This window comes from Hyperoodon ampullatus (assembly GCF_949752795.1).
Source record: "Hyperoodon ampullatus genome assembly, chromosome: 1".
Taxonomy (NCBI): domain Eukaryota; kingdom Metazoa; phylum Chordata; class Mammalia; order Artiodactyla; family Ziphiidae; genus Hyperoodon; species Hyperoodon ampullatus.
The window spans coordinates 170230696-170252851 of NC_136914.1; the positions used below are offsets into that span (position 1 = coordinate 170230696).

At 35.2% G+C, this 22156-nt stretch overlaps 1 protein-coding gene across 4 annotated transcripts in view; it reads right to left on the reverse strand.

The window, feature by feature from the left end:
* LCORL (ligand dependent nuclear receptor corepressor like) overlaps positions 1-22156 on the reverse strand; it is a gene marked incomplete at both ends in the record, with an annotated part of 176002 nt that overhangs the window by 102694 nt on the left and 51152 nt on the right. For all 4 annotated transcript variants that reach the window (XM_079697764.1, XM_079697765.1, XM_079697763.1 and 1 more), the window contains 2 exons: positions 9702-9831; positions 10731-10810. In XM_079697764.1, coding sequence (XP_079553890.1) covers positions 9702-9831; positions 10731-10810 — 210 coding nt within the window. The remainder of the gene's footprint in view (positions 1-9701; positions 9832-10730; positions 10811-22156) is intronic.

Here is a 22156-nt window from a genome sequence, read left to right on the forward strand (position 1 = left end):
TGTGGGATGCTGATGCATTTGACACTTCTAGAAGTAGGACTTATGAAAGTGTTTTGATAAAAAGATACTCTCAGTCAATCAGGCTTGGGAAAAAGTATCACAATAAACAATGAATGGAGTATGAACAAACCTAGCATATTCTTCTGTTAACTTCAAGGAGTTAAAAGAAATGTTGACTGTAAAGCAAAAAGTCTTACATCTTGCTAAGGAGGCTGGGTTTAATGAAGTGGACCATGGAAATGTAAACTGTTAACATCACACAGTGAAGAGTTTATTAGAAAATCCTTCAACTTGATGCTCATCATTTGTCAGGCAAAGATAAAGGAGTCGCAAATACTTGACACCAAATCTTTAAAAAAAATTTTAGATCATGCAGATAAAATGTTTGTTCACACAAGTCAGTCTGATCATGATATGAGAAGACTCCACACATTAAAGGGTAACCAGGAGCTGAAAAACCACAAGTGACGGGAACTTAAATAGTTCATCCATTTTTAAAAGAAGTTTTTAAAAAAATCCCAGTGCCTGTTCTGTAGCTTCAGCTGATGGTTCAGATAAGCTAGTTCCATGGATTCAGACACGGATGAACCTTAGGCATTTAATTCACCTGTTCAATACTTCACCAGCTCACTCTGACTTAATACTACTCATCACCAAACAGCAACAGGAACTAAGCCTCCATTTCTTTTATTACCATCAAACTTCATGCAGGCAACTCTTTAATCCATTAAACATTTTAAAAACGCTTTTCTGGGCTTCCCCGGTGGCGCAGTGGTTGAGAGTCCGCCTGCCGATGCAGGGGACGCCGGATCGTGCCCTGGTCCGGAGGATCCCACGTGCCGCGGAGCGGCTGGGCCTGTGGGCCATGGCCGCTGGGCCTGCGTGTCTGGAGCCTGTGCTCCGCAGCAGGAGAGGCCACAGCAGTGAGAGGCCCGCATACCGCAAAAAAAAAAAAAAAAAATGCTTTTTTGATTATTTTACTAAGTACTATTAATAATCATTAACTATCTTACATTATTTAATCAGTTGTTTACATTATAGTACATGTTGCTTGGTCAAGTTATTTAACTGTTACTTCTTTGTATGTAAGTAAAGGAACAGAGTTAAATAATCTCCAAATCCCCTATCTGCTTTTAAATGCTATAATTTTAGCTTGGTCTTAAAAGGAAAATAATCTGGGGCTTCCCTGGTGGCGCAGTGGTTGAGAGTCCGCCTGCCGATGCAGGGGACGCGGGTTTGTGCCCCGGTCCGGGAGGATCCCACATGCCGCGGAGTGGCTGGGCCCGTGAGCCGTGGCCGCTGGGCCTGCGCGTCCGGAGCCTGTGCTCTGCAACGGGGGAGGCCACAACAGTGAGAGGCCCGCGTATCGCAAAAAAAAAAAAAAAAAAAAGGAAAATAATCTGTAAAACTGAGGAATGGGAGTGGCGATCACCTCCTACATGCCTGATGTATAATTTTTCAAAACTGATATTAGCTTTAACTCCTGAAATGTATTTCCCCCAGGTTATCTGTAGTTTGAGTTTGATACCCTATTTTTTTCTTTTTAGCATTTGCTCAAATGTTATTTGACTACCCTTTATAAGACTGCAATTCCCACCTCTACCCTGGCATTCCCTAAGCTCCTTTCCCTGCTTTGCCTCCACAGCACCTACATATATATTTATATCCAGCATATGTGTAAGGTGTGTGTGTCTGTGTGTGCGCGTGCACACATTCACATTCAACCACAAACAGAATTTACTTGCTTACTGTCTGCTTCCCCTCACTAGCACACAGAAGACAGGGATGTTTTCTGCCTTTTTTCCACTAGTATGGTACCTGGCATATAGAAGGAAACTTAGTGGAACTTTGTTGAATGAATTAACTTCTCTAACCATGGATGAGAAATATGTTTTATAAAGGCCAACATGCTAGTCTTGCTCTGGGGAAAGTCATACTCAGGGAAAGAAAGAAGTAAATTAGCAGGATTTTATGAAAGAACACATAGGTGATGACACAGCTGGTGAATTCATGAGTTACTCAAGAAAATCAGAAAAATATTCTAAAAAGATTTTTAAATGATAAATTAATATGAAACAGTTAAATAGCACGTAGTAACTGTCTATTACTTCCACACAAAAAAGTGCTTTTTCCAATTCAGTACTCATTATTTTGAACAGCATATATAGATTACTACATTCATTCACATACAGGCTAATTTCACTACCTGCTGTATTAGAGACAGAACACAGGGAAGAAATACTACCCAGGGACAGATGGTAATTCAAAAAATAGGGCCCCAAATAGAATTATATCTCTTCTGAGAATTAGGTCTTCCCTCTCACCTAACAGACTACACTTTCTCAACTGAATTAGAATATGCAAAGAAATAATTTAGACAAACTTCTAAAGAATTATATAAAGATAAATGAAAGAACCACTGCTTCTCCAAAATTTAAAGTATGTCCTCAAAATGTTATCAGAGTTGTGTAAAACCATTGAAAGAATAATTCAATGACTAAACATTTCTGAAAGGAATTTAGAATCACTTATATTTTCATTATTTGGGCTGATTCCTAGAACATCTTAGAATATTGGAACTTTCTTATCACATGCAAGGACTCATTAAAAACTTTGCTAAAAGATCTAGCATACTCCAGCTGTAAGTAACATTTTTAAAAAACTGGATAGACAATCATGATTTTTTTTTTTTTTTTTTGCGGTATGTGGGCCTCTCACTTCTGTGGCCTCTCCCGCTGTGGCGCACAGGCTCCGGACGCACAGGCTCAATGGCCACGGCCCACGGGCCCAGCCGCTCCGCGGCACGCGGGATCCTCCCAGACCGGGGCACGAACCAGCGCCCCCCGCATCGGCAGGTGGACTCTCAACCACTGCGCCACCAGGGAAGCCCGACAATCATGATTTTAAAGCATTACTGTTGATCTTTAAAATATTCCTCTTCTACATGCACTCAATTAAGTTATTGAGTTTTAACTGTACCGGGTATAATTCTAGGTGCTGAGGAGATATAGCAAAATAGACAAAATCCCTGTCTTATTGTTCTTATATTCTAGAAGTGGCAGATAACAAACAGATATTAAAAGAGGAGTCAGGAAAACAAACAAACACACAAATGAAAAGGAGAATGATGGGAAAGAGACTGACTGAAAGAATTATCATAAATGGGGTGGTTGGGGCAATGAGTGGTCAGGCCAGGGTAATGTTTGGTAATATGAAGGAGTGCAATGCTCAGGTGCAAAACAAGGATTCCAGACAGAGGTAACAGCAACAGCAAGTAGGAAGACCCTGAGATGGGAATAAGGTTAGCACATCTGAGGGAAAGCAAAAAGCCAGAGTCTGCAAAAGAATAAACAATAAGAGATGTGGCTAAAGAGGAGGCAGAAGTAGGACATGTAGATTGAATTTTTAATAGATTTTACTCTCAGTGACATGCAAAGCCATTGGAAGCTTTTGGGCAGAGGAATAATGTCCTGGTTTAGGCTTCAGAAATATCATTTTGCCTTCTGTGTAGAAAAAATGAATTGGTAGAGAAGAGAAAAGTAGAAGAGACACCAGTTAGGAGGCTCTTTAAGTAGTATATGCCAGAGATGAAGTGCCTTGGATTAGGATGGCAGCTATGGAAATGGTTTGAAGGTAGAACCAATGGGAGTTGATGATAGGTTGAATGTGGGTATAGAGGATACTGAGGAATCAAGAAAAGCTCCTAGCTTGGGGGCTGACCAACTGGGGTCAAGGGTGATACTTTTTACTAAGATAGGAAAGGCTGAGGCAGGGGAAGGTTCGGGGAGAGTAAAATCATGTGTTCTGTTTTAGATAGGTCATTCTGAGATGCCTATTGAATATTCTACTGAAGAATACCAAGTGGACAGATATAAGAGAATAAAACTAGAGAAAAGATTAGGATTAGATATAATCCTATAATATTCAGGTGTCATCAACACATACATTGTAATTAAACCCACTGGATGAAATGATGCCATCAAGTAAGAGAAGGCATATTGAGAAGAAAAGACAACTGAGGACTAACTCCTAGGCTCTTCAATATTTAAAGGTAAAAAAAAGACAAAAAGCAGCAAGGAGCATGTGAAAGAAGTAATCTGCAAGATGGGGGAAAATTAAAACAATATGATTTCCTAGAAACCAGGATTAAGGAAGTGATCATCCCTATCAAATGATGTTGAAAAGCTGAATAAGGAGAACTGATAACTTTCCTCTGAATAGTACAAGATGGAATTACCAATGAAACTGATAAAACAATTTCAGTGGAGTAGTAGAAAAGAAAGTCTAATTGGGATGGGTTGAAAAGAAAAGGGGAGTTGAGAAGTGAAGGTGGTAAAAGTACAGAAAATAAATATCTACTACGTGTCAGATGCTTGAGATATCTCAGCAAGCAAAAATACAAAAATCTAATTCTTCATAGTGCTTATATTCTAGCAAAAGGAATAAGACAATGAACAATAAAAAAGAAATAAGTAAATTATATAATATGTTAGAAGGTGATTGTGCTACAAAAAGGAAGCATAATTTTTTGTTGTGAACTTTTGAGAAGGATATAAAATAACCACCTGTAACAGAGGAAAGGGACTAGGTGAGACTTAGAAAGTCAGCATAATATGGTGTTTTATTCTAGTCAAGTTCAGCTGTTCCAGGGTAAGTGTGTAAGATATTGAGAATAGGGTTAAAACACAGATAAGGCTCTGACAAGCAAATATGACAAAGGAAAAGAGAAGCAAGGGAATTAAATTTTTACAGAAAGATGATTACAGCGATTGAGCACAGTATCTGAGCTGAGTAAGGAGAGACGTGAAGTCGTAAGACAATAACAGTGAGAAGTGGTATGGTCAATAGATTGGGGGTTGCAAGGAGGTTAAAAAAAATACTGGGATGACTACTGAAATAAAATGATAGTAGAAATAGAGATGGTTGAAATTATATTTGTGAGGTGGCAAAGGTCTAGGGATGATCATGGGAAAGGTGGTTGGAGTGGGATGGAGGAAAAGATCATTGGAAATGAAGAGGTCAAGTAACTGAGAGGCCAGAATGTAGAACGTAACAGCTACATAGAACTTGAAGTCACCAAGAACTAAGATGGGAGGAAGAAAGTGAAAAGGCTGGTAGAGGTGTGCAACATGATAATATGGATGGAATATTTAGATATTCCAAACAAGCTCAGGGTTTGGAGTGAGGATGGCAAATAAATGATTGGAAAGCAGCTATAAAGATCTCAGAAGTTGCTTGTTAATTTTATCACCCCCATATTACATAAAGCAAGGAATTAAAAACATCCAGCAAGGGAAAGGTCTACAAAAGCATCTTTTATGAATATATAGGTTTCACTTAAAGCAATAAAGTAAAGGGAACATTAAGAGAAAAGACTGAGGATATAGGGGATTGCTGATGAAAGACCACAAGTTCCAGAAGACACAGTGGAAAAAATTGGGGTGCTTGTAAAGGTGTAAATGACTGGGTCAAATTAGAGATTAAAAAAGACAAAAGGAGATAAGAATCCATGTGACAATGAATGAATGACCTGATAGTCGGCCTTTAATTCCTGCTATGGATGGTGTTGCAGGCAGAAAGGTGATTTTAACAGAAATGCTTAAAATCTTAAATACAGTTATAATTTTAAGTGTGTTCTTAGAATTTTATTCATATCCTCTACATGGCAAAATAAGAAAAATCTTTTCAAGAACACCTCTGGATTGTGGCTCATAATGGTATGTGGATTATTTTATGACACTAACATACAGTTCCCTGAGAGTTCTAAAAAGGCAGCCCACATATAAAGAGAAAGTCAATGTATGACCACGTGTTACCACAAAGGCACATTTGTATAAGAAACGCTTAGGGCCTGAATGAATCAGGTCAAATTTACATAGTCACTCAAGGATACCTGCATTTAGAGAAAAGCAATCTAAAAGATTAACACTCCTGTTTCTAAGAAGTCAAATGTTTTAGTATCAGTCATAATCCAATTAATTAATAAGCAGTATTAGTATTTATTTCATGCAATATTATAGAGCTTAAAAATTAAAAGTTTAAAAGGAAAAGGATCTGTGTTCAAAAAAGGCATGAAAAACTTTATATAAAACCTAGCTAACAATTAATTTAAGGGGGAAAGGTTGGTTAATAGCAGCTTTCAACTATGTAGCAAGAAGGTCTTCGAAAAGAAAAGGCCAGAATAGTAGTTACATGAATGCTCAATGTGTGTGGGGGGTAAAAGATAAAGTAGGAAAAACATTATATTTTGATGAAGGAAGGCTTTATTTTGTTATATACACTTAGCAGTATGATTCATTCAGCTACAATGTGCATACTATCTGTCCAATTTAGTCAAATAGCCTTCTTTAACTGAAAAATAAAAGATGAGATATCTTCCTGAATCGTAAGCCAGTGATTTAAACTGCTTCAGGCGATCAGAGGATGTGAAGCCAAAGTCAAAATAGTTTAGTTCATATCCTATGGGGACATCTTCAGAAAAGGCATTTTATATCTATATGCCTATGTTTACCCACATTTCAAAACAAACAAACTGACTGATATTCAGGCTATACACAGTAATAAACTTAAGTACAAAGTAGGAAAAGATAAACAATATATACACACTAAATAATTTTCTTCTTCAAATAAAACAAATAAGTACTAATACCACTGAATATGTAGAGAAACTGGAAGAGATATGGACAGTTTATCTTAGTACTCATTCATTCATTCATTCAAAAATATTTATTGAAGATCTAAGATGTGACAAGGACTACTCCAGATACTGAAGATTCTGCAATTAACAAAACAGAAGCCCCTACTATCATGGAGGTTTCATTCTACTCTAGCACTCTAGACAATTGTCTAGGTTAACCTCTAGAAGGAACTCAATTTTGAAACATTTCTAAAGTAAAGAATATACAAAATTAGTTAAAAGTTCACCTCTGCACTAAAATATCCACTCCCCTGACTGTACTTACTCAACCCTACAAGAGTATTTTTGACTGGCTTCTAATTATAAGGGATAGTCCAAACTATATTTAGATTAAGTAATAAGTTTTCTCCAATTATTAAATACTATAAGGGAACTAATCACTAAAGCTGTTCATGTTCATATAAAGCAAAGATGGAATGCTCTGTATGTCTCATAGGTCCTCTCTAGCCTGCCTAATTCAATTAAAATAATCCTAATTCTAGGCTGCTAAGTAGTAGAGAACAGGAACGATTTTCTACTTAATACTTAGAATCTAAGTGTTCCTCACATAGAACATCTTTGACCTTTTAAAATTTCTTCCAAGGATTCAAACGTTCACAACACAAAACTTCTCTGAGCTTCATTATCTCTGTCTGTTAAAATGATAACAAGAGTACCTATCTCTTAACAGTGTTTTGGGATTAAATGAGGTAAGTCACAAAACGGGCTTAGTGTTCAATCATAATTGATGACATCAACCATCTTAATTATCCTAAGTGTGAGTTCTCAATAATAGCAGCTTACATCATCAACTTCCATAAAACTATAGTTAAGAAAGATAATAAACAAGCTACAATAGGGATATTAAAAGATTTCTCTATGTTTTGGCAAGATGATCACATGCTTATGCTCCTCAAGCTAAGCAGATTTAAAGTATCAGTAATACTAATGTTATTAATATGCAGCATTCCTAAAAATGACCGAGTTTGAGAAATTTTCAGGAATCAAATAAAAACTTCACTAACAAGATGCTTTATTAGCATTTTATTTGCTTCCGAAGACTCAGAAGTATTTCCTATCTTTAAAAACACATTTTTTGCCTTTTATTTCAAAGTAAAGTTAAAAGAACTTACTAAATAAATAAACAAATATACAAACAAAGGAGTTAAGACCATTTAAAAGATACTGTTATTATCTTCTAGTCTCATCCTGGTCAGACCATATTGGAAATCTCGAAAATGATTTCATTCAAAGAAATTAAAAACAAACAACAGAAACAAACCCAAGTAAACAAGTAGAAAAGTCCTTATGTTTAATTAAATCTGGAAAGTGATGATGGACTACAAATAAAGAAATTAACAAAGACAAAAATACTGAAGACCTGAAGTAAAGCAAAAATACTACTAATAAGAACCTTTCATTTAAAAACTCTGTGATCCTTCAAAGATCTTGAAGAAAACCAAAAAAATCCTCAAATGGAGAGGTCACTAAATATCCATGAACACTCACCCAACCATTGGTAGGAGACCTCTTGGAGACCCAGATGCTTGAATCAGCTGAAATAGTACCAAGTTTTTACTGATTACTCTTAACAGGGCAATGGAGCACAGGCTAACTCCATACTATCAAATACTAAAAGTCATTATTATTGATTAATTTCTACCTACTACCATTACAAATTATTCAAAGGAGGAGGCGACTGAGTAAGTTCTAAGGTGAGTGAAACTTACTGCATGCATGGGTGTAAATGCATACATTTTCTCCAGCTCTCTTCGTGATGTAAGTCTGATAACATAATTCTTATAAATGTAAATGTACAGGCAGAATAAAATTTTCTAAGTTAATATAAAATTCTTAAGGAAATCATGTAAATAATTTTTATATTGGTTCATAAAGAAAATTTTAAGAAAACAATTTGTTTTTTAAAGATACTGCAAAATTTCTCAATTCTAAGTACTTTGGTAACACACAGGAAAAGATTTTCAGTCCCCTGCACTTAAAAAAATATATAGTTCTTAACTTTAGGCCTTTTAATATACTAATGGTTCTTCTCATCAGAGGATTTTCATATTTCAACAAATAAAAGAACTCGTAACAGTAAGACTAAACAAAAGCTTCCTTTCTCAAAGGTGAGGACTATATTCAACATTATAGATTAAAACCTGTAAGTTATCTATTTAACAGAAAATATCTGATGTTACCTAATTCAAAAGAGGAGTAAAAGCACTATCAATACTTAGATGAAAATACAATAATGTTTTCCTCAATCTCAGGAAGCTGGGAGGTACAATGATCCTCCCACCACCACCCTTCATTCCCCCGCACCATGACTTATTCCAAAGGTCTATGTGATAAAAATTAAGACACTCTACTATTGCACAAATGGCCAAGAACAAAAAATGGAAGGGTCTATATTTCTGTATTTTTCTCAAGTAACTTAAGATATAAAAATAACTTCTGCCTGATACATGTGTATCAAGCAAGAAAACAAGTGAAAACAGCCCTCATTTGGATTAAATGTTTAGATAGACAGGAAGCAAAGAACAACACTGACATTGTAATGTCAAGTAAGCACATTCAAGCTATCAAAGAAACACTGAAATCTCAAGCCAGCAAATATACTACCAACCTGGCTGATAAATGATTTAACTGTTACATTTCTAAAAACAGCTTTGCAATATATTATATCTATCACTTATTGAATACAAAAGAACTTTTGAAGTCAGAAACAAAATAAGGAAGACCAGAAGTATATAAAATTTTCTTCTGCCTATTGTAGATTAAGAAAATAAGTCAGGGAGAGATTTGAGAATAGAATGGTGAAAAGGAAAGCCTAATAGAAGACTAGCTCTACAGTGATTGCAGATCCTAATGTCCCTAAGAATATGAAGAAGAACTAAGGACAAAGAAGGAAATAATCAAGAATGGAGTAGAGACTGACATATTAAAAACTTGTGTGAGAGAAAAATTCAAACATTTTAGATGTCTATTGCAAATTTTAAATGACAAAGTGTATCAATATTACCTTTCTTTCGAAAGAGTGCATTTAGGTAATTTTCTGCTTGGCATTCAATCTTTTCAGTGTTGGACTGGCCCTGAGATGATAGTTCCTCTGTTGGTGTCGACTGTGAAGAATCAAGAGATGGTATACAATCCTAAAATTAGAAGAAAACAACATAAAAAAAATCACTTTTTATTTAAACATGGGACTCCATTTAAAATGGCAAAAAAATTCTCTAAATGTTTATTTTTTTATCTTTTAAATATATCAAATTATATACAGAACATAAAATTTGAGAAAGGAGTCAGGAAAAAAGAAATTTATCTTTGACAGAGGGACAAACTAGCCTTATTCCTTAGCAAAACTATTGTCAAAAAGGGGGTGGGGGGCAGGTAAAATATATTGTTAAATAAATTCACTATATAGCATGCCAGTAATGAGAGTTTTAAGAACAAAGCAAATATGTTTATCCACTAATCTGACCAAAATGGGTGCAAGTTCTCAAATTCCCATTTCTTCTCAGCCCTTCCCACAACAGTACATAAAGAATTAGGACTTCCCACCATGCAAGAAGATGCTGCTTGTCTAGTTTATGCCCTGTTGACAGTAGAAACTAATAATTAATCATTTCACAGGAGATAATTATGATATCCAAAAGACTTCATGAGAAAGTAAAAGGCTAAAACGTAGTACTACATTATCCTCCAACCACTGATTCCTAAGAAATCAGACTACAGGGTGGTCTCAGACCAAACTAGGCTCACCCGTGTCTACCTAAATACAAAACAGATCTGAACTGAACTTTATGAGTCAAAGAGCTTTAAGAAAGAAATGTGAAATAAGCAAAAAAGATGAGAATGTTGGGATTTTTACCTGCAAGTTAAGCTAAATGTTAGACTTCTAACATAAGACTTTAAATTATTCTTCTCATTACCAAAATCAAGTATTTAAATTTCACTGTAAGTCACAAATTTTCAGAACAAATTAAGTTTAAAAAACTGTGTTACAATTGTGCAATTAGTTTAGAAATAATTTCACAGCACTAAAACTTACACTGACTGCTTCTCTCTGTAGGTTACAAAATGAACATTTTTCATCCATAGACCAGTCAGTCAGCTCTTCTGGTTCACAGTCTTCAAAAGAGGGAAAAATATTGATTAAATACACTAACTTTATTAAAACAAATAAAATTACCACTTGCCATAGCAATGGCTCATATAAAAAAGCTAGCTACCAATGTAAGGGGAAAAGGCCCCCCCAAAATTAAACTGGTGACATCTAGAAAGAAATACGGAGAGTAATTTTGCACTATTATCGGACAAAGTAGCAAGAACAATGAGCTGGTTATAAATTAATTTTCCAACAGTAGAATTTTAAGTATCATCTAGCCTTCTGAAAGATTCAATTTATCACTGTCTATTAATTTTTATTTTCACTATGAAAGAAGTCAGAAAAAACAGGGAGATACGGGGATAAAGGAATAAATTTTGCACATCATGAAAGACAACATAAAACAGAGAAATGGAACAAAGCACCAGAAAAGCCTACAGATTTGAGAATATGGAATGCTATCCAAGAAAAAAGTAGAAATCCACTGCTAAGAAGTCAGATCAGATTTTCATTACATGCTAAAGGCTTTGTTGCAACAGTTAGAGCAAAAAGCAAGTAAACAAGTTATATTATTCAATACCAAACATGGATTTTTTTCACAAGAATGTTCCTTATAATTCAACTGTTGTAATATATTAGCAAGTTCGTGGAAAACATTTTCTAATGAAGGAATTTTATGAAGATATAATAATATTGCCATCCTAACTGTACTTGGTATAGACAGTGATTTTTCAAACTTACTCCTTGCAACAGAAATTCCCTCCAATTTCTTTCCCCAAATAAATTCATACACAGAACCTCAAATACATAAACCATTATCATCTGAGGCAGCTACATTGGAACTAATTTGAAAAGCACTGGTATACCACAGTAATTTCTCTTATACTTTTGAAATACATAATGAAATTGAATACATGTTTTCTGCTAAACTACACAGGAAATAAACTCATCCTTCTGGAATGATAATGAATAAATACTACTTAGGTTTAGTCCCTGGGATACTCTTGCATTAATCCAGATATATAGGTCAGAATAGAAGATAATATAATTTGCTGGAATATAAAGAGTATAGTGATAGCTTCCTTTGATTTTGGCAGTGCTCCAGAAATATTCCTTTTATTTATTTAAGCTTGGAAAGAGGAGGGAATGGGAATATAAGATCCAGTATGGAGTAATGGAAAGATGATTGGATTTGAAGTCTCCAAAAATCTGGAATGGAACTTATTATTTGTAGCCTTGCCAAACCACAAAGGTTTTGTTTTAATTTCCACATCTGTAAAATAAGGATCCCATCACCTAACTTATTCGTGATCAAATTTTAAAAATATGAAAATACTTTATAAACTACAAAACATCATGCAGAGGTGAATTATTAACGAGGTAGAGTCGCTAGTCATTATTTTTTAAATCCTGTACTATCACACATATATTTAATAAGGTTAGCTTGCAGAAGACAAATTTTAATTGAATATCTGCTTAAGAAAACTGATCACTTTTTGTAAACAACCTGACAAATGAAAAGGTTTACATAACCTATACAGTTAAAAACCCAGAATTGTAGTTATGCAGGTTCATAATTTTCTCCAACCTTTCACCCAGTCAGTACAACAGAAGCATAGATTCACACTCTTGAATACAGGACTGTGCAGTGTCTCTTACAGAGAGCGAGGCACAGCTTTCTGACCAATGAAATTAATATAGAAGAAGTGACAGTATACCATTCTAAGCAGAGGCTTTTAAAGGCATGGCAAATTTCCCCAGTTCTCTTGAATTTCCACCATCCAACATCAGAAGAACTTGGCCCGTAAAGCCATTAATCCTTCAGTCTGGAACATGGAGTCATGAGGAGATGTTATCCTCATCCACAGCCTAGATTCTAGTGAATAAGGTCACCCATAAACATGCAACAGATTTTGGAACTGTTTGTTATGTAGCATTACTGTAGCAAAAACTTGACTCATATGCCAAGCATAACATAATTTTGATAGATCAAGGAAATCTTACTGCTTTTAAAAATTATCGCCTCATGAATAGGGACTATGAAAGGAATCCAGCATTGGGATTTTTGAAAAATAGCTGGTAGGTCTGGAAAAGGTATTTCTGACAAATCATTGAAAGGTTTCATTAAGTTTCAGTGATAAATATATTGACTCAAGGGACAACAACTTTGGGTTAATTAAGACAATTACCAGTTGTAAAATAAAATTGGGCATGCTGAGATTATCCTCATTTATTTTAGTTATTTTAGGTGAAGTTCTTCAAGGAAATTCAATTAAAATAAATGCCTACATAGTTAAACAAATGGCAGTGAATAATCAATGATTACATAAATGCCATTAAATGTTACTGGGTTCAGAAATCTATGAATTTACTTAAAAATATTTAGTAATTATTCTTTATATAGCAACTTTTAATTTTCAGTCCAAATAAATGATGATGGTATACATTTTTTTATATATAGGAAAAGCGATTTTGAAAAATCACCTGGAGGCCAGACTTCTCCCTCTGTCCAGGTTGTCCTTTCAGGTCAAAAAAATTAAATAAGCACTACAACAAAACACATTCATTTTATCTCTCAAACAAAATTTGACAATGATTCAGATATTCATCTCTAAAATAAGCTGTCTCTCATTTTGAAACTTTAATACATGAAGGTATAAGCTCAAAAAGGGTCAAAATATGTACCTTATACAACTAGCCTTATTAATAAAAGGCAATGTCATATATGAAACTGATAGTAAATGAATGATAAAAATCAACCTTTCTACCATATATACATATTCTTGTGGTCAAAGTCTGGCTCCAATCATTCACCTGATTTATCTGGGAAAGATAACAGTCTTTGAAATTAGAGAGCCTTGTAGTGAACCTTGGTCTTTCCACATACTATTGATAGATGTGGCCTTGGGCAAGTCACTTTCTCTGAGCTTCAATTTCCTCACTGTACAATGAGGATAATAATAATTGCATCTTAAGGCTGTAGTAAAAATTAAATAAGAACATACGCAAAACACAGAAGTCCAGTAGATGTTACTTTCATTTTCTTTTAACTAATCACACTTCTTTTGAATGTTTTTATTCTCTTCAGTACCCTCAAGCCATAGAAAATAAATTTGGAGTTCCTAAAGTTCAATGAAAAGTGAAAAAGAATACTGAAACTAGATTTTTCATTAAGGTCATAAAAAACTGATTATAACTTTGTTAAAAGATACATAACAGCAGGCAATATAATTAAAAAATAATTTTTCATTATGAAACTACATATTAACTATACTGAAAGTACAAAGGAGAAAAGAAAAACTATTCATAATCCCATCATCCAGAGATAACGATTAATAGTTTGCAATATCTCCTTCCAGTTTATATTCTATACCTTTTAAAAAATAATGATAAACCTCTAGCCTGGGGCTTCCCTGGTGGCGCAGTGGTTGAGAGTCCGCCTGCCGATGCAGGGGACACGGGTTCGTGCCCCGGTCTGGGAGGATCCCACATGCCGCGGAGTGGCTGGGCCCGTAAGCCATGGCCGCTGAGCCTGCGCGTCCGGAGCCTGTGCTCCGCAAGGGGAGAGGCCACAACAGTGAGAGGCCTGCCTACCGCAAAAAAAAAAAAAAAAACCTCTAGCCTGGCTAACGAAGGAAAAAAAGAGAAAATATCAGAAATGAAAGATGGGCCATCACTACTGATCCTATGAACATTAAAAGAGTAACAAAGGAATATTATGGACAACATTAGTTTCCCACAGATTTGGATAAAACGGACAAATTTCTTGAAAGACACAATCTACCAAATCTCACACACACAAAAATATGTAACCTCAATAGGCATTTATCAAAGAAATTAAATCAATAATTAATAGCCTTCCAAAACAGAAAGCACCAGCCCAAATGGTTTCTCTATAATCTGTTCCAGAAAACAGAAGCAAAGGAAATATTTCCTAACTCATTCTTGACTCCAAAACCTGTCTGAACAGACACCTCACCCAAGATGATATGCAGATAGTAAACAGGCATATGAAAAGGTGCTCAACATTACATGCCATCAGAGAAATGCAAATTACGACAAGATACCACTACACATCTATTAAAATGGTTAAAGTCCAGAACACTGACAACATGAAATGCTGGTGAGGATGTAGAGCAAAAGGAACCTAACTTCACTGCTGGTGGGAACACAAAATAGTACAGCCGCTCTTGAAGATAGTCTGCTTCTTACAAAGCTAAACAGAGTCTTTCCTTTCAAAGGATCCAGCAATGGTGCTCCTAGGTATTTAACCAAATGAGTTGAAAATGTATGTTCACACAAAAACTTGCACACATATGTTTATAGCAGGTTTATTCATAATTGCCAAACCTAGGAAGTGACCAGGTCTTTCAAATAGGTGAACAAACTGTAGTCCAACCATATAAGACAGTTTTATTGTTTTATTGAACTTTGCTTTACTGCACTGTGCAGATATTGCATTTTTTTATAAATTGAAGGGTTGTGGCAACACTGTGCTGAGCAAGTCTATCAATGCCATTTTTCCAACAGCGTTTATTCACTTTGTGTCTCTGTGTCACATTTTGGTAATTCTCACAACATTTCAAACTTTTTCATTATTATATTTGCTATGGTGATCTGTGATCAGTGATCTTTGACATTACTATTATAACTGCTTTGGGGTCCAAGAACTGTGCCGATATAAGTTGTCAAACTTAATCAATCAATGTTTTATGTGTGTTCTTTTTTTTATTGAAGTAGAGTTGATTTACAATGTTGTGTCAATTTCTGCTGTACAGCAAAGTGGTTCAGTTATACGTATCTATATTCTTTTTAAGATTCTTTTCCATTATGGTTTATCACAAGATACTGAATATAGTTCCCTGGGCTACACAATAGGACCTTGTTGTTTATCCATTCTATATATAGTGGTTTGCATCTGCTAACCCCAAACTCCCAATCCATCCCTCCCCCGCCCACTCCCTCTTGGCAACCACAAGTCTGTTCCCTATGTCTGTAAGTCTGTTTCTATTTCATAGATAAGTTCATTTGTGTCATATTTTAGATTCCACATATAAGTGAGATCATATGGTATTTGTCTTTCTCTTTCTGACTTCACTTAGTATGATAATCTCTAAGTCCATCCATGTTGCTGCAAATAGTATTATTTCATTCCTTTTTATGGTTGAGTAATATTCCATTGTGTATATATACCACATCTTCTTTATCCATTTATCTGTCAATGGACATTTAGGTTGCTTCCATGTCTTGGCTATTGTGAATAGTGCTGGTATGAACATTAGGGACGCATGTGCCTTTTTGAATTATAGTTTTGTCTGGATGTATGCCGAGGAGTAGGACTGCAGAATCATATGGCAACTCTATTTTTAGTTTTTAGAGGAACCTCCATACTGTTTTCCATAGTGGCTGTACCAACTTACATCCCCAGCAACAGTACAGGAAGGTTCCCCTTTCTCCACACCCTCTCCAGCCATTTGTTAATTGTAGACTTTTTAATAATGGCCATTCTGACCAGTCTGAGGTGGTGCATAATTATAGTTTTGATTTGTATTTCTCTAATAATTAGTGATGCTGAGCATCTTATCATGTGCCTGTTGGCCATCTGTACGTCTTCTTTGGAGAAATATCTATTTAGGTGTTCTACCCAGTTTTCAACTGGGTTTTTTGTTTTTTTGTTGTTGAGGTATATGTTTGTGTATTGTGGAAATTAAGCCCTTGTCGGTCACATCATTTGCGAATATTTTCTCCCACTCTGTAAGTCGTCTTTTCATTTTGCTTATGGTTCCCTTTGCTGTACAAAAGCTTTTAAGTTTGATTAGGTCTCATTTGCTTATTTTTGCTTTTATTCCTATTGTCTTGGGAGACTGACCTAAGAAAACACTGGTAGAATTTAAGTCAGAGAATGTTTTGCCTATATTCTCTTCTAGGAATTTTATGGTGTCATTTCTTATATTTAAGTATTTAAGCCATTTTGAGTTATTTTTGTGTATAGTGTGAGGACGTGTTCTAACTTCATTAATTTGCATGCGGCTGTCCAACGTTCCCAGTACCACTTGCTGAAGAGACAGTCTTTTTTCCATTGTATATTCTTTGTGTGTGTGTTCTGACTGCTCCACCAACTGGCCTGTCCCCAGCATCTCTCCCTCTTGCTGGGCCTCCCTATTCCCTGAAACACAATATTGATATTAGGCCAATTAATAACCCTACAGTGGCCTCTAAGTGTTCAAGTGAAAGGAGTAGCAGCAAGTCTCTTGCTTTAAATCAAAAGCTAGAAATGATTAAGCTTAGTGAGGAAAGCATATCAAAAGCTGAGACAGGCTGAAAGCTAGGCCACTTGTGCCAAACAGTCAAGCTGTGAATGCAAAGGAAAAGTTCTTAAAGGAAATTAAAAATGAACATATGAATGATAAGAAAGTTTTAGTGGTCTGGATAGCCAGCCACAACATTCCCTTAAGCCACAGCCTAATCCAGAGCAAGGCCCTAATTCTCTTCAATTCAGTGAAAGCTGAGAGAGATGAAGAAGCTGCAGGAGAAAAGTTTGGAGCTAGCAGAGATTGGTTCATGACATTTAAGGAGGGAAGCCATCTCCATAACATAAAAGTGCAAGGTAAAGCAACAGTGCTGATGTAGAAGCTGCAGCAAGTTATCCAGAAGATCTACCTAAGATAATCAGTGAAGATGGTCACACTAAACAACAGATTTAAAATTTAGACAAATCAGCTTCATATTGGAAGAAGATGCCATCTGGGACTTCCATAGCTAAAGAGGAGAAGTCAATGACTGGCTTCAGAGCTTCAAAGGACAGACTGACTCTCTTGTTAGGGGCTAATGCAGCTGATAACTTGAAGTTGAAGCCAATGCTCATCTACCATTCCAAAAGTCTTCATTTACCACATTACCTGTGCTCTATAAATGAGACAACAAAGCCTAGATGACAGCACATCTGTTGACAACATGGTTTACTGAATATTTTAAGCTCACTGTTGAGACCTACTGCTCAGAAAAAAAAAAAAAATTCCTTTCAAATGTGAATGTGACTGCTCATTGATAGTGCACCTGATCACCTAAGAGCTCTCATGGAGATGTACAACAAGATTCATGTTGTTTTCATGCCTGCCAACACAACATCCACTCTGTAGCCCACTGACCAGGAATCATTAAGAAAAACATTTCATAAGGTTACAGTTGCCATACATAGTGATTCCTCTGATGGATCTGGGCAAAGTAAACTGAAAACCTTCTGGAAAGGATTCACCATTCTAGATGCCATGAAGAACATCCATGATTCATGGGAAGATGTCAAAATACCAACATTAACAGGAGTTTTGAAGCAGTTGATTCCAACCCTCATGGATGACTTTGAAGGGCTCCGGACTTCAGTGGAGGAGGTAACTGCAGATGTGATGGAAATAGCAAGAGAACTGGAATTAGAAGTGGAGTCTGAAAATGTGACTGAATCATTACAAACTCATGATAAAACTTCAAAGGATGAGGAGCTGCTTCTTATGGATGAGCAAAGAAAGTGGTTTCCTGAGATGGAATCTACTCCTGGTAAGATGCTGGGAAGATTGTTGAAATGACAACAAAGGATTTAGAATATCACATAAAATTAGTTGATAAAGCAATGGCAGGTTTTGAGAGGACTGACTCCAATTGTGAAAGAAGTTCTACTGTGGGTAATATGCTATCAAATAGCACTGAATGCTACAAATTGTTTGTGAAAGGAAGAGTCAATCAGTGTGGCAGACTTCATTGTTGTCTTATTTTAAGAAATCACCACAGCCATCCTAACCTTCAGCAACCAACACCCTGATGAGTCAGCAGCCATCAACATCAATGCAAGACCCTCCACCAGCAAAACAATTACAACTTGCCAAAGGCTCAAGTGATGGTTAGCATTTTTTAGCAATAAAGCCTTTTTTAACTAAGGTACATACATTGTTTTTTAGCATAATGCTATTATTGCACACTTAATAGACTACGGTATAGTGTAAACATAACTGTAGAAACCAAAAAATTTATATGCACTGGGAAACCAAAAATTCATGTGACTCACTCTATTGCGTTATTCTCTTTATTGCAGTGTTCTGGAACTGAACCGCAATACCTCTGAGCTATGCCTGTACACTTGGATAAGTCTCTGTGTACACATTGAGGAAAGCTAATATAACTTATATAACTAACTATAAAATAGTATTAGATTCTCTGGTTTTAATATAAATAATCATCAATTCACTTTAGAAAGCTACTCATTTTTTAGTTAATACTAGGGTATGGGTTCCTAGTAGGAAGAGATACTACCTATTCATTTTTCTTTCCTCATTGCTCATCACAGTTCCTAACACAAAATACGCATTCAAAATATGTCATCGAATAAATCTTATTAAAAAGTAGTTTTGTTTGCTCCATCATCATAGTGTTAACAGTTGGGGGAAAAAAAGGATATTAAGCCAAAAATATTAAATGTTGGTCAGTGGTATAAGTCAGGGATTAGCAACCCTTTACTATAATATAAACAGCCAGAGCGCAAATATTTTAGGTTTTGCAGGATATATGGTCTCTGTCACAACCATTCAACTCTACTGTTGAAGGACAAAAGTAGCCATAGACAATATGTCAACAAATGAGAGGGGCTGTTTCCAATAAAACTGTACTAATCGGGCATTAAATATGGACTTCATATAGTTTTCACATGCCACAAAATATTATATCTTCTTTTGATTTTTTTCAACTATTTAAAAACATAAAAACCATTCTTAGCTCACAGGCCATTCAAAAACAGTCAGTGAGCTGGATTTGGCCACAATGCGATCGCTTGCATACCTCTGATATAATTTCTCTTTGAAATGTGGACAGAGCTAGGGAAAAACCAATAAGGATCTATCAGCCACTTTACACCTGCCTACTGTATTCTTTTCATATTTTGTAAATATCCATAGTCAGGGCAAGTAAATCAGACGATCGTAGAAATGAAAGAAACTGGTTCCCCAATAAGACATGAGAAAGGATTGACTAAAGCAGAAAACAAGAGTGAATTTCTGCTTAAAAGTCATGTGACAGCAGGAAAAGTGAATTCTGGGTTGGTAGAAGAGAGGCATAGAGTATGGGGAACTTTTCAGGGAGGACATAAAAATTGATGACATTCAAAGTTTCTTTGGAGACTTTACTCCAAAAAGAAATAATAGTTATGTTTTCCTCAAAAGGACAAAAAGTCCCAAGAACAGATCAAAGGAGACAGAAAGCTTTTGTTTCCAACATATTAAAAATTAGCAACACTCAAAAGCTTTCGAAACCATTCAATCTGGAGGTGACTCTGAATAGATTTCAAGAATTAAAATATAAACTTCTCAAAACACTAATACAGATGATAAAAAGCCTTAAAATTAAAAACACACTGTATGCCAGAGTTGACTTTCAAGGTAGCACTATGAAGTTTAGAGTACATTTTTCCACAGAAACAGTAGCAGATTGGCAATGCAGTCTATTTAACTTAAATGTTTTATAAAATAAAAATACTATGCATTTAATTTTATAATAAAAATAATTTAGAGTAATATACAAGGATCCCTTGGCTAGCCAATTCATCTAGTTCCTGAGTTTTGGAAAGTGAGTAACAAGGGTTCAGATTTCCAATGACTTATCTAAAAACATACACTCACCTATGTGATTCCTGCATACAGATTTGTATAATGAGAAATACCTATCCCTGGTAGTCCTAACATCTAAATATTAAACCATTTTAAACAATGATAACAACAAAGAAAGCACATTTATTTAAGAAGAGGATAAGAAAAAAGCTGGAGATGTCTATAATGGATAGCTTCTACATGCCTTTTCAAAGGCTCTACACTTTGATAGCTCTGTTGTAACCTTCCTTCAAAATGTATGGCTGTCTTTATCTTTGCACAGATACAGATTTATTACTACAATTAATATTATCCCTCTTAAGCCTGAAACTTTGATTAGAAACCTTTTTTTTTTTAATTCAAAAAAGCAAAGAAAAGGAGGAAGAATTTACCTAAGAAACCTGGAGAAAAGTTAGAACATCTGGGGTGAAAAAGGGCAACATCAGTATGTGCCTATGTGTGAGAAGAAGATTGAGTTCCAAAGCTTAGCTAATTTTGTAAATCCTCCCACCAAAAAAAGCACAAAAGAGGATATAAGGTACAAGATCTATCAGAATTAAAAGACTAAGTGGAATGAGGTATAAGCAACAGGGTATTAAATTAATTACCATAGATCTACAATGTAATACTGTGCTGCCATTAAGAATGATGATCCAGAACTTTATATACCCAAATGATACACTAGTGAACCAAATCAGTAGGCACAAAAAACTATATACACTGTATATACAGTATGTACTACTTTAATAAAAGAATAAATACATCTAAACATATATTTTAAATTTATATAAAAATGGTGAAGGTTATCTGTGGGTTGTGGAACTAGGAGTAATTTTTTTCTTTCTGATTTATTTGTATTCTCTCATTTTCAAAAATGAACATGTGTTACTTGTATGCTAAGGAAATACTAGTCTAAATATAAAATACAAGAATTTATTTCATTAGGACATTCTGCCCTTTATGTAATAAACTAATTTCCGAAGACATAAATATATGCACACATAACTATATATATAAATAAATGACAGTGAGGGAAGCAAGATGCTTAGAGTTACAAGTTGCAACTTGGGTTATCAGAAGGCAATTAAGTATAATGCTGACTTCTGATCTGAATGAGGACAACAGGTTTAAAAAGAAAGGTTGAAGAAATATCAAGCACAGGTTAAATTCTTGTTTCTTCGGATTTTTCCTTTCTTCATTTACATGCTCAGAAAAATAGGTGAAAGTACAATTAGTAGTGTTTATAAATATATCAGGTAAAAATATTTAATGCAGTGTTAAACGATGATAAAACGAGAAATGAGTACAGTTAAGAGATAAAAGAAAAAGCTCTTAGCCATAAGAATGATAATACACTAGAATAAGGCACGTTTTGGAGTCTCCATCCTAAAAGTCATGTTCTGCATGGATATCATTCATCTGACTGAACATGGGTGGTTGGTACAAATGATCTTTCATAGATACCAGATCTATGGTTCATAACTCAATTATCCTGCTCAACATTAATTTAAAAAAAAAAGAATAAGTAGAAAACTTTTGATTGCCTCAACTCAAAAGATTTATTTATACAAGATACCTTGGGTCTTTGTAGAATGGAAAGGACCAGAGAAAAATAGAAGCTAACAGAGTTATTAGCATATAAAACTGAACAGGTATGAGATTCAGAAATAACTGTACCAAAATCAAGGTAGAAAATCTATACTTGCACTGCCCATTTTGTGAATGAGCTGTACTATAAAATTT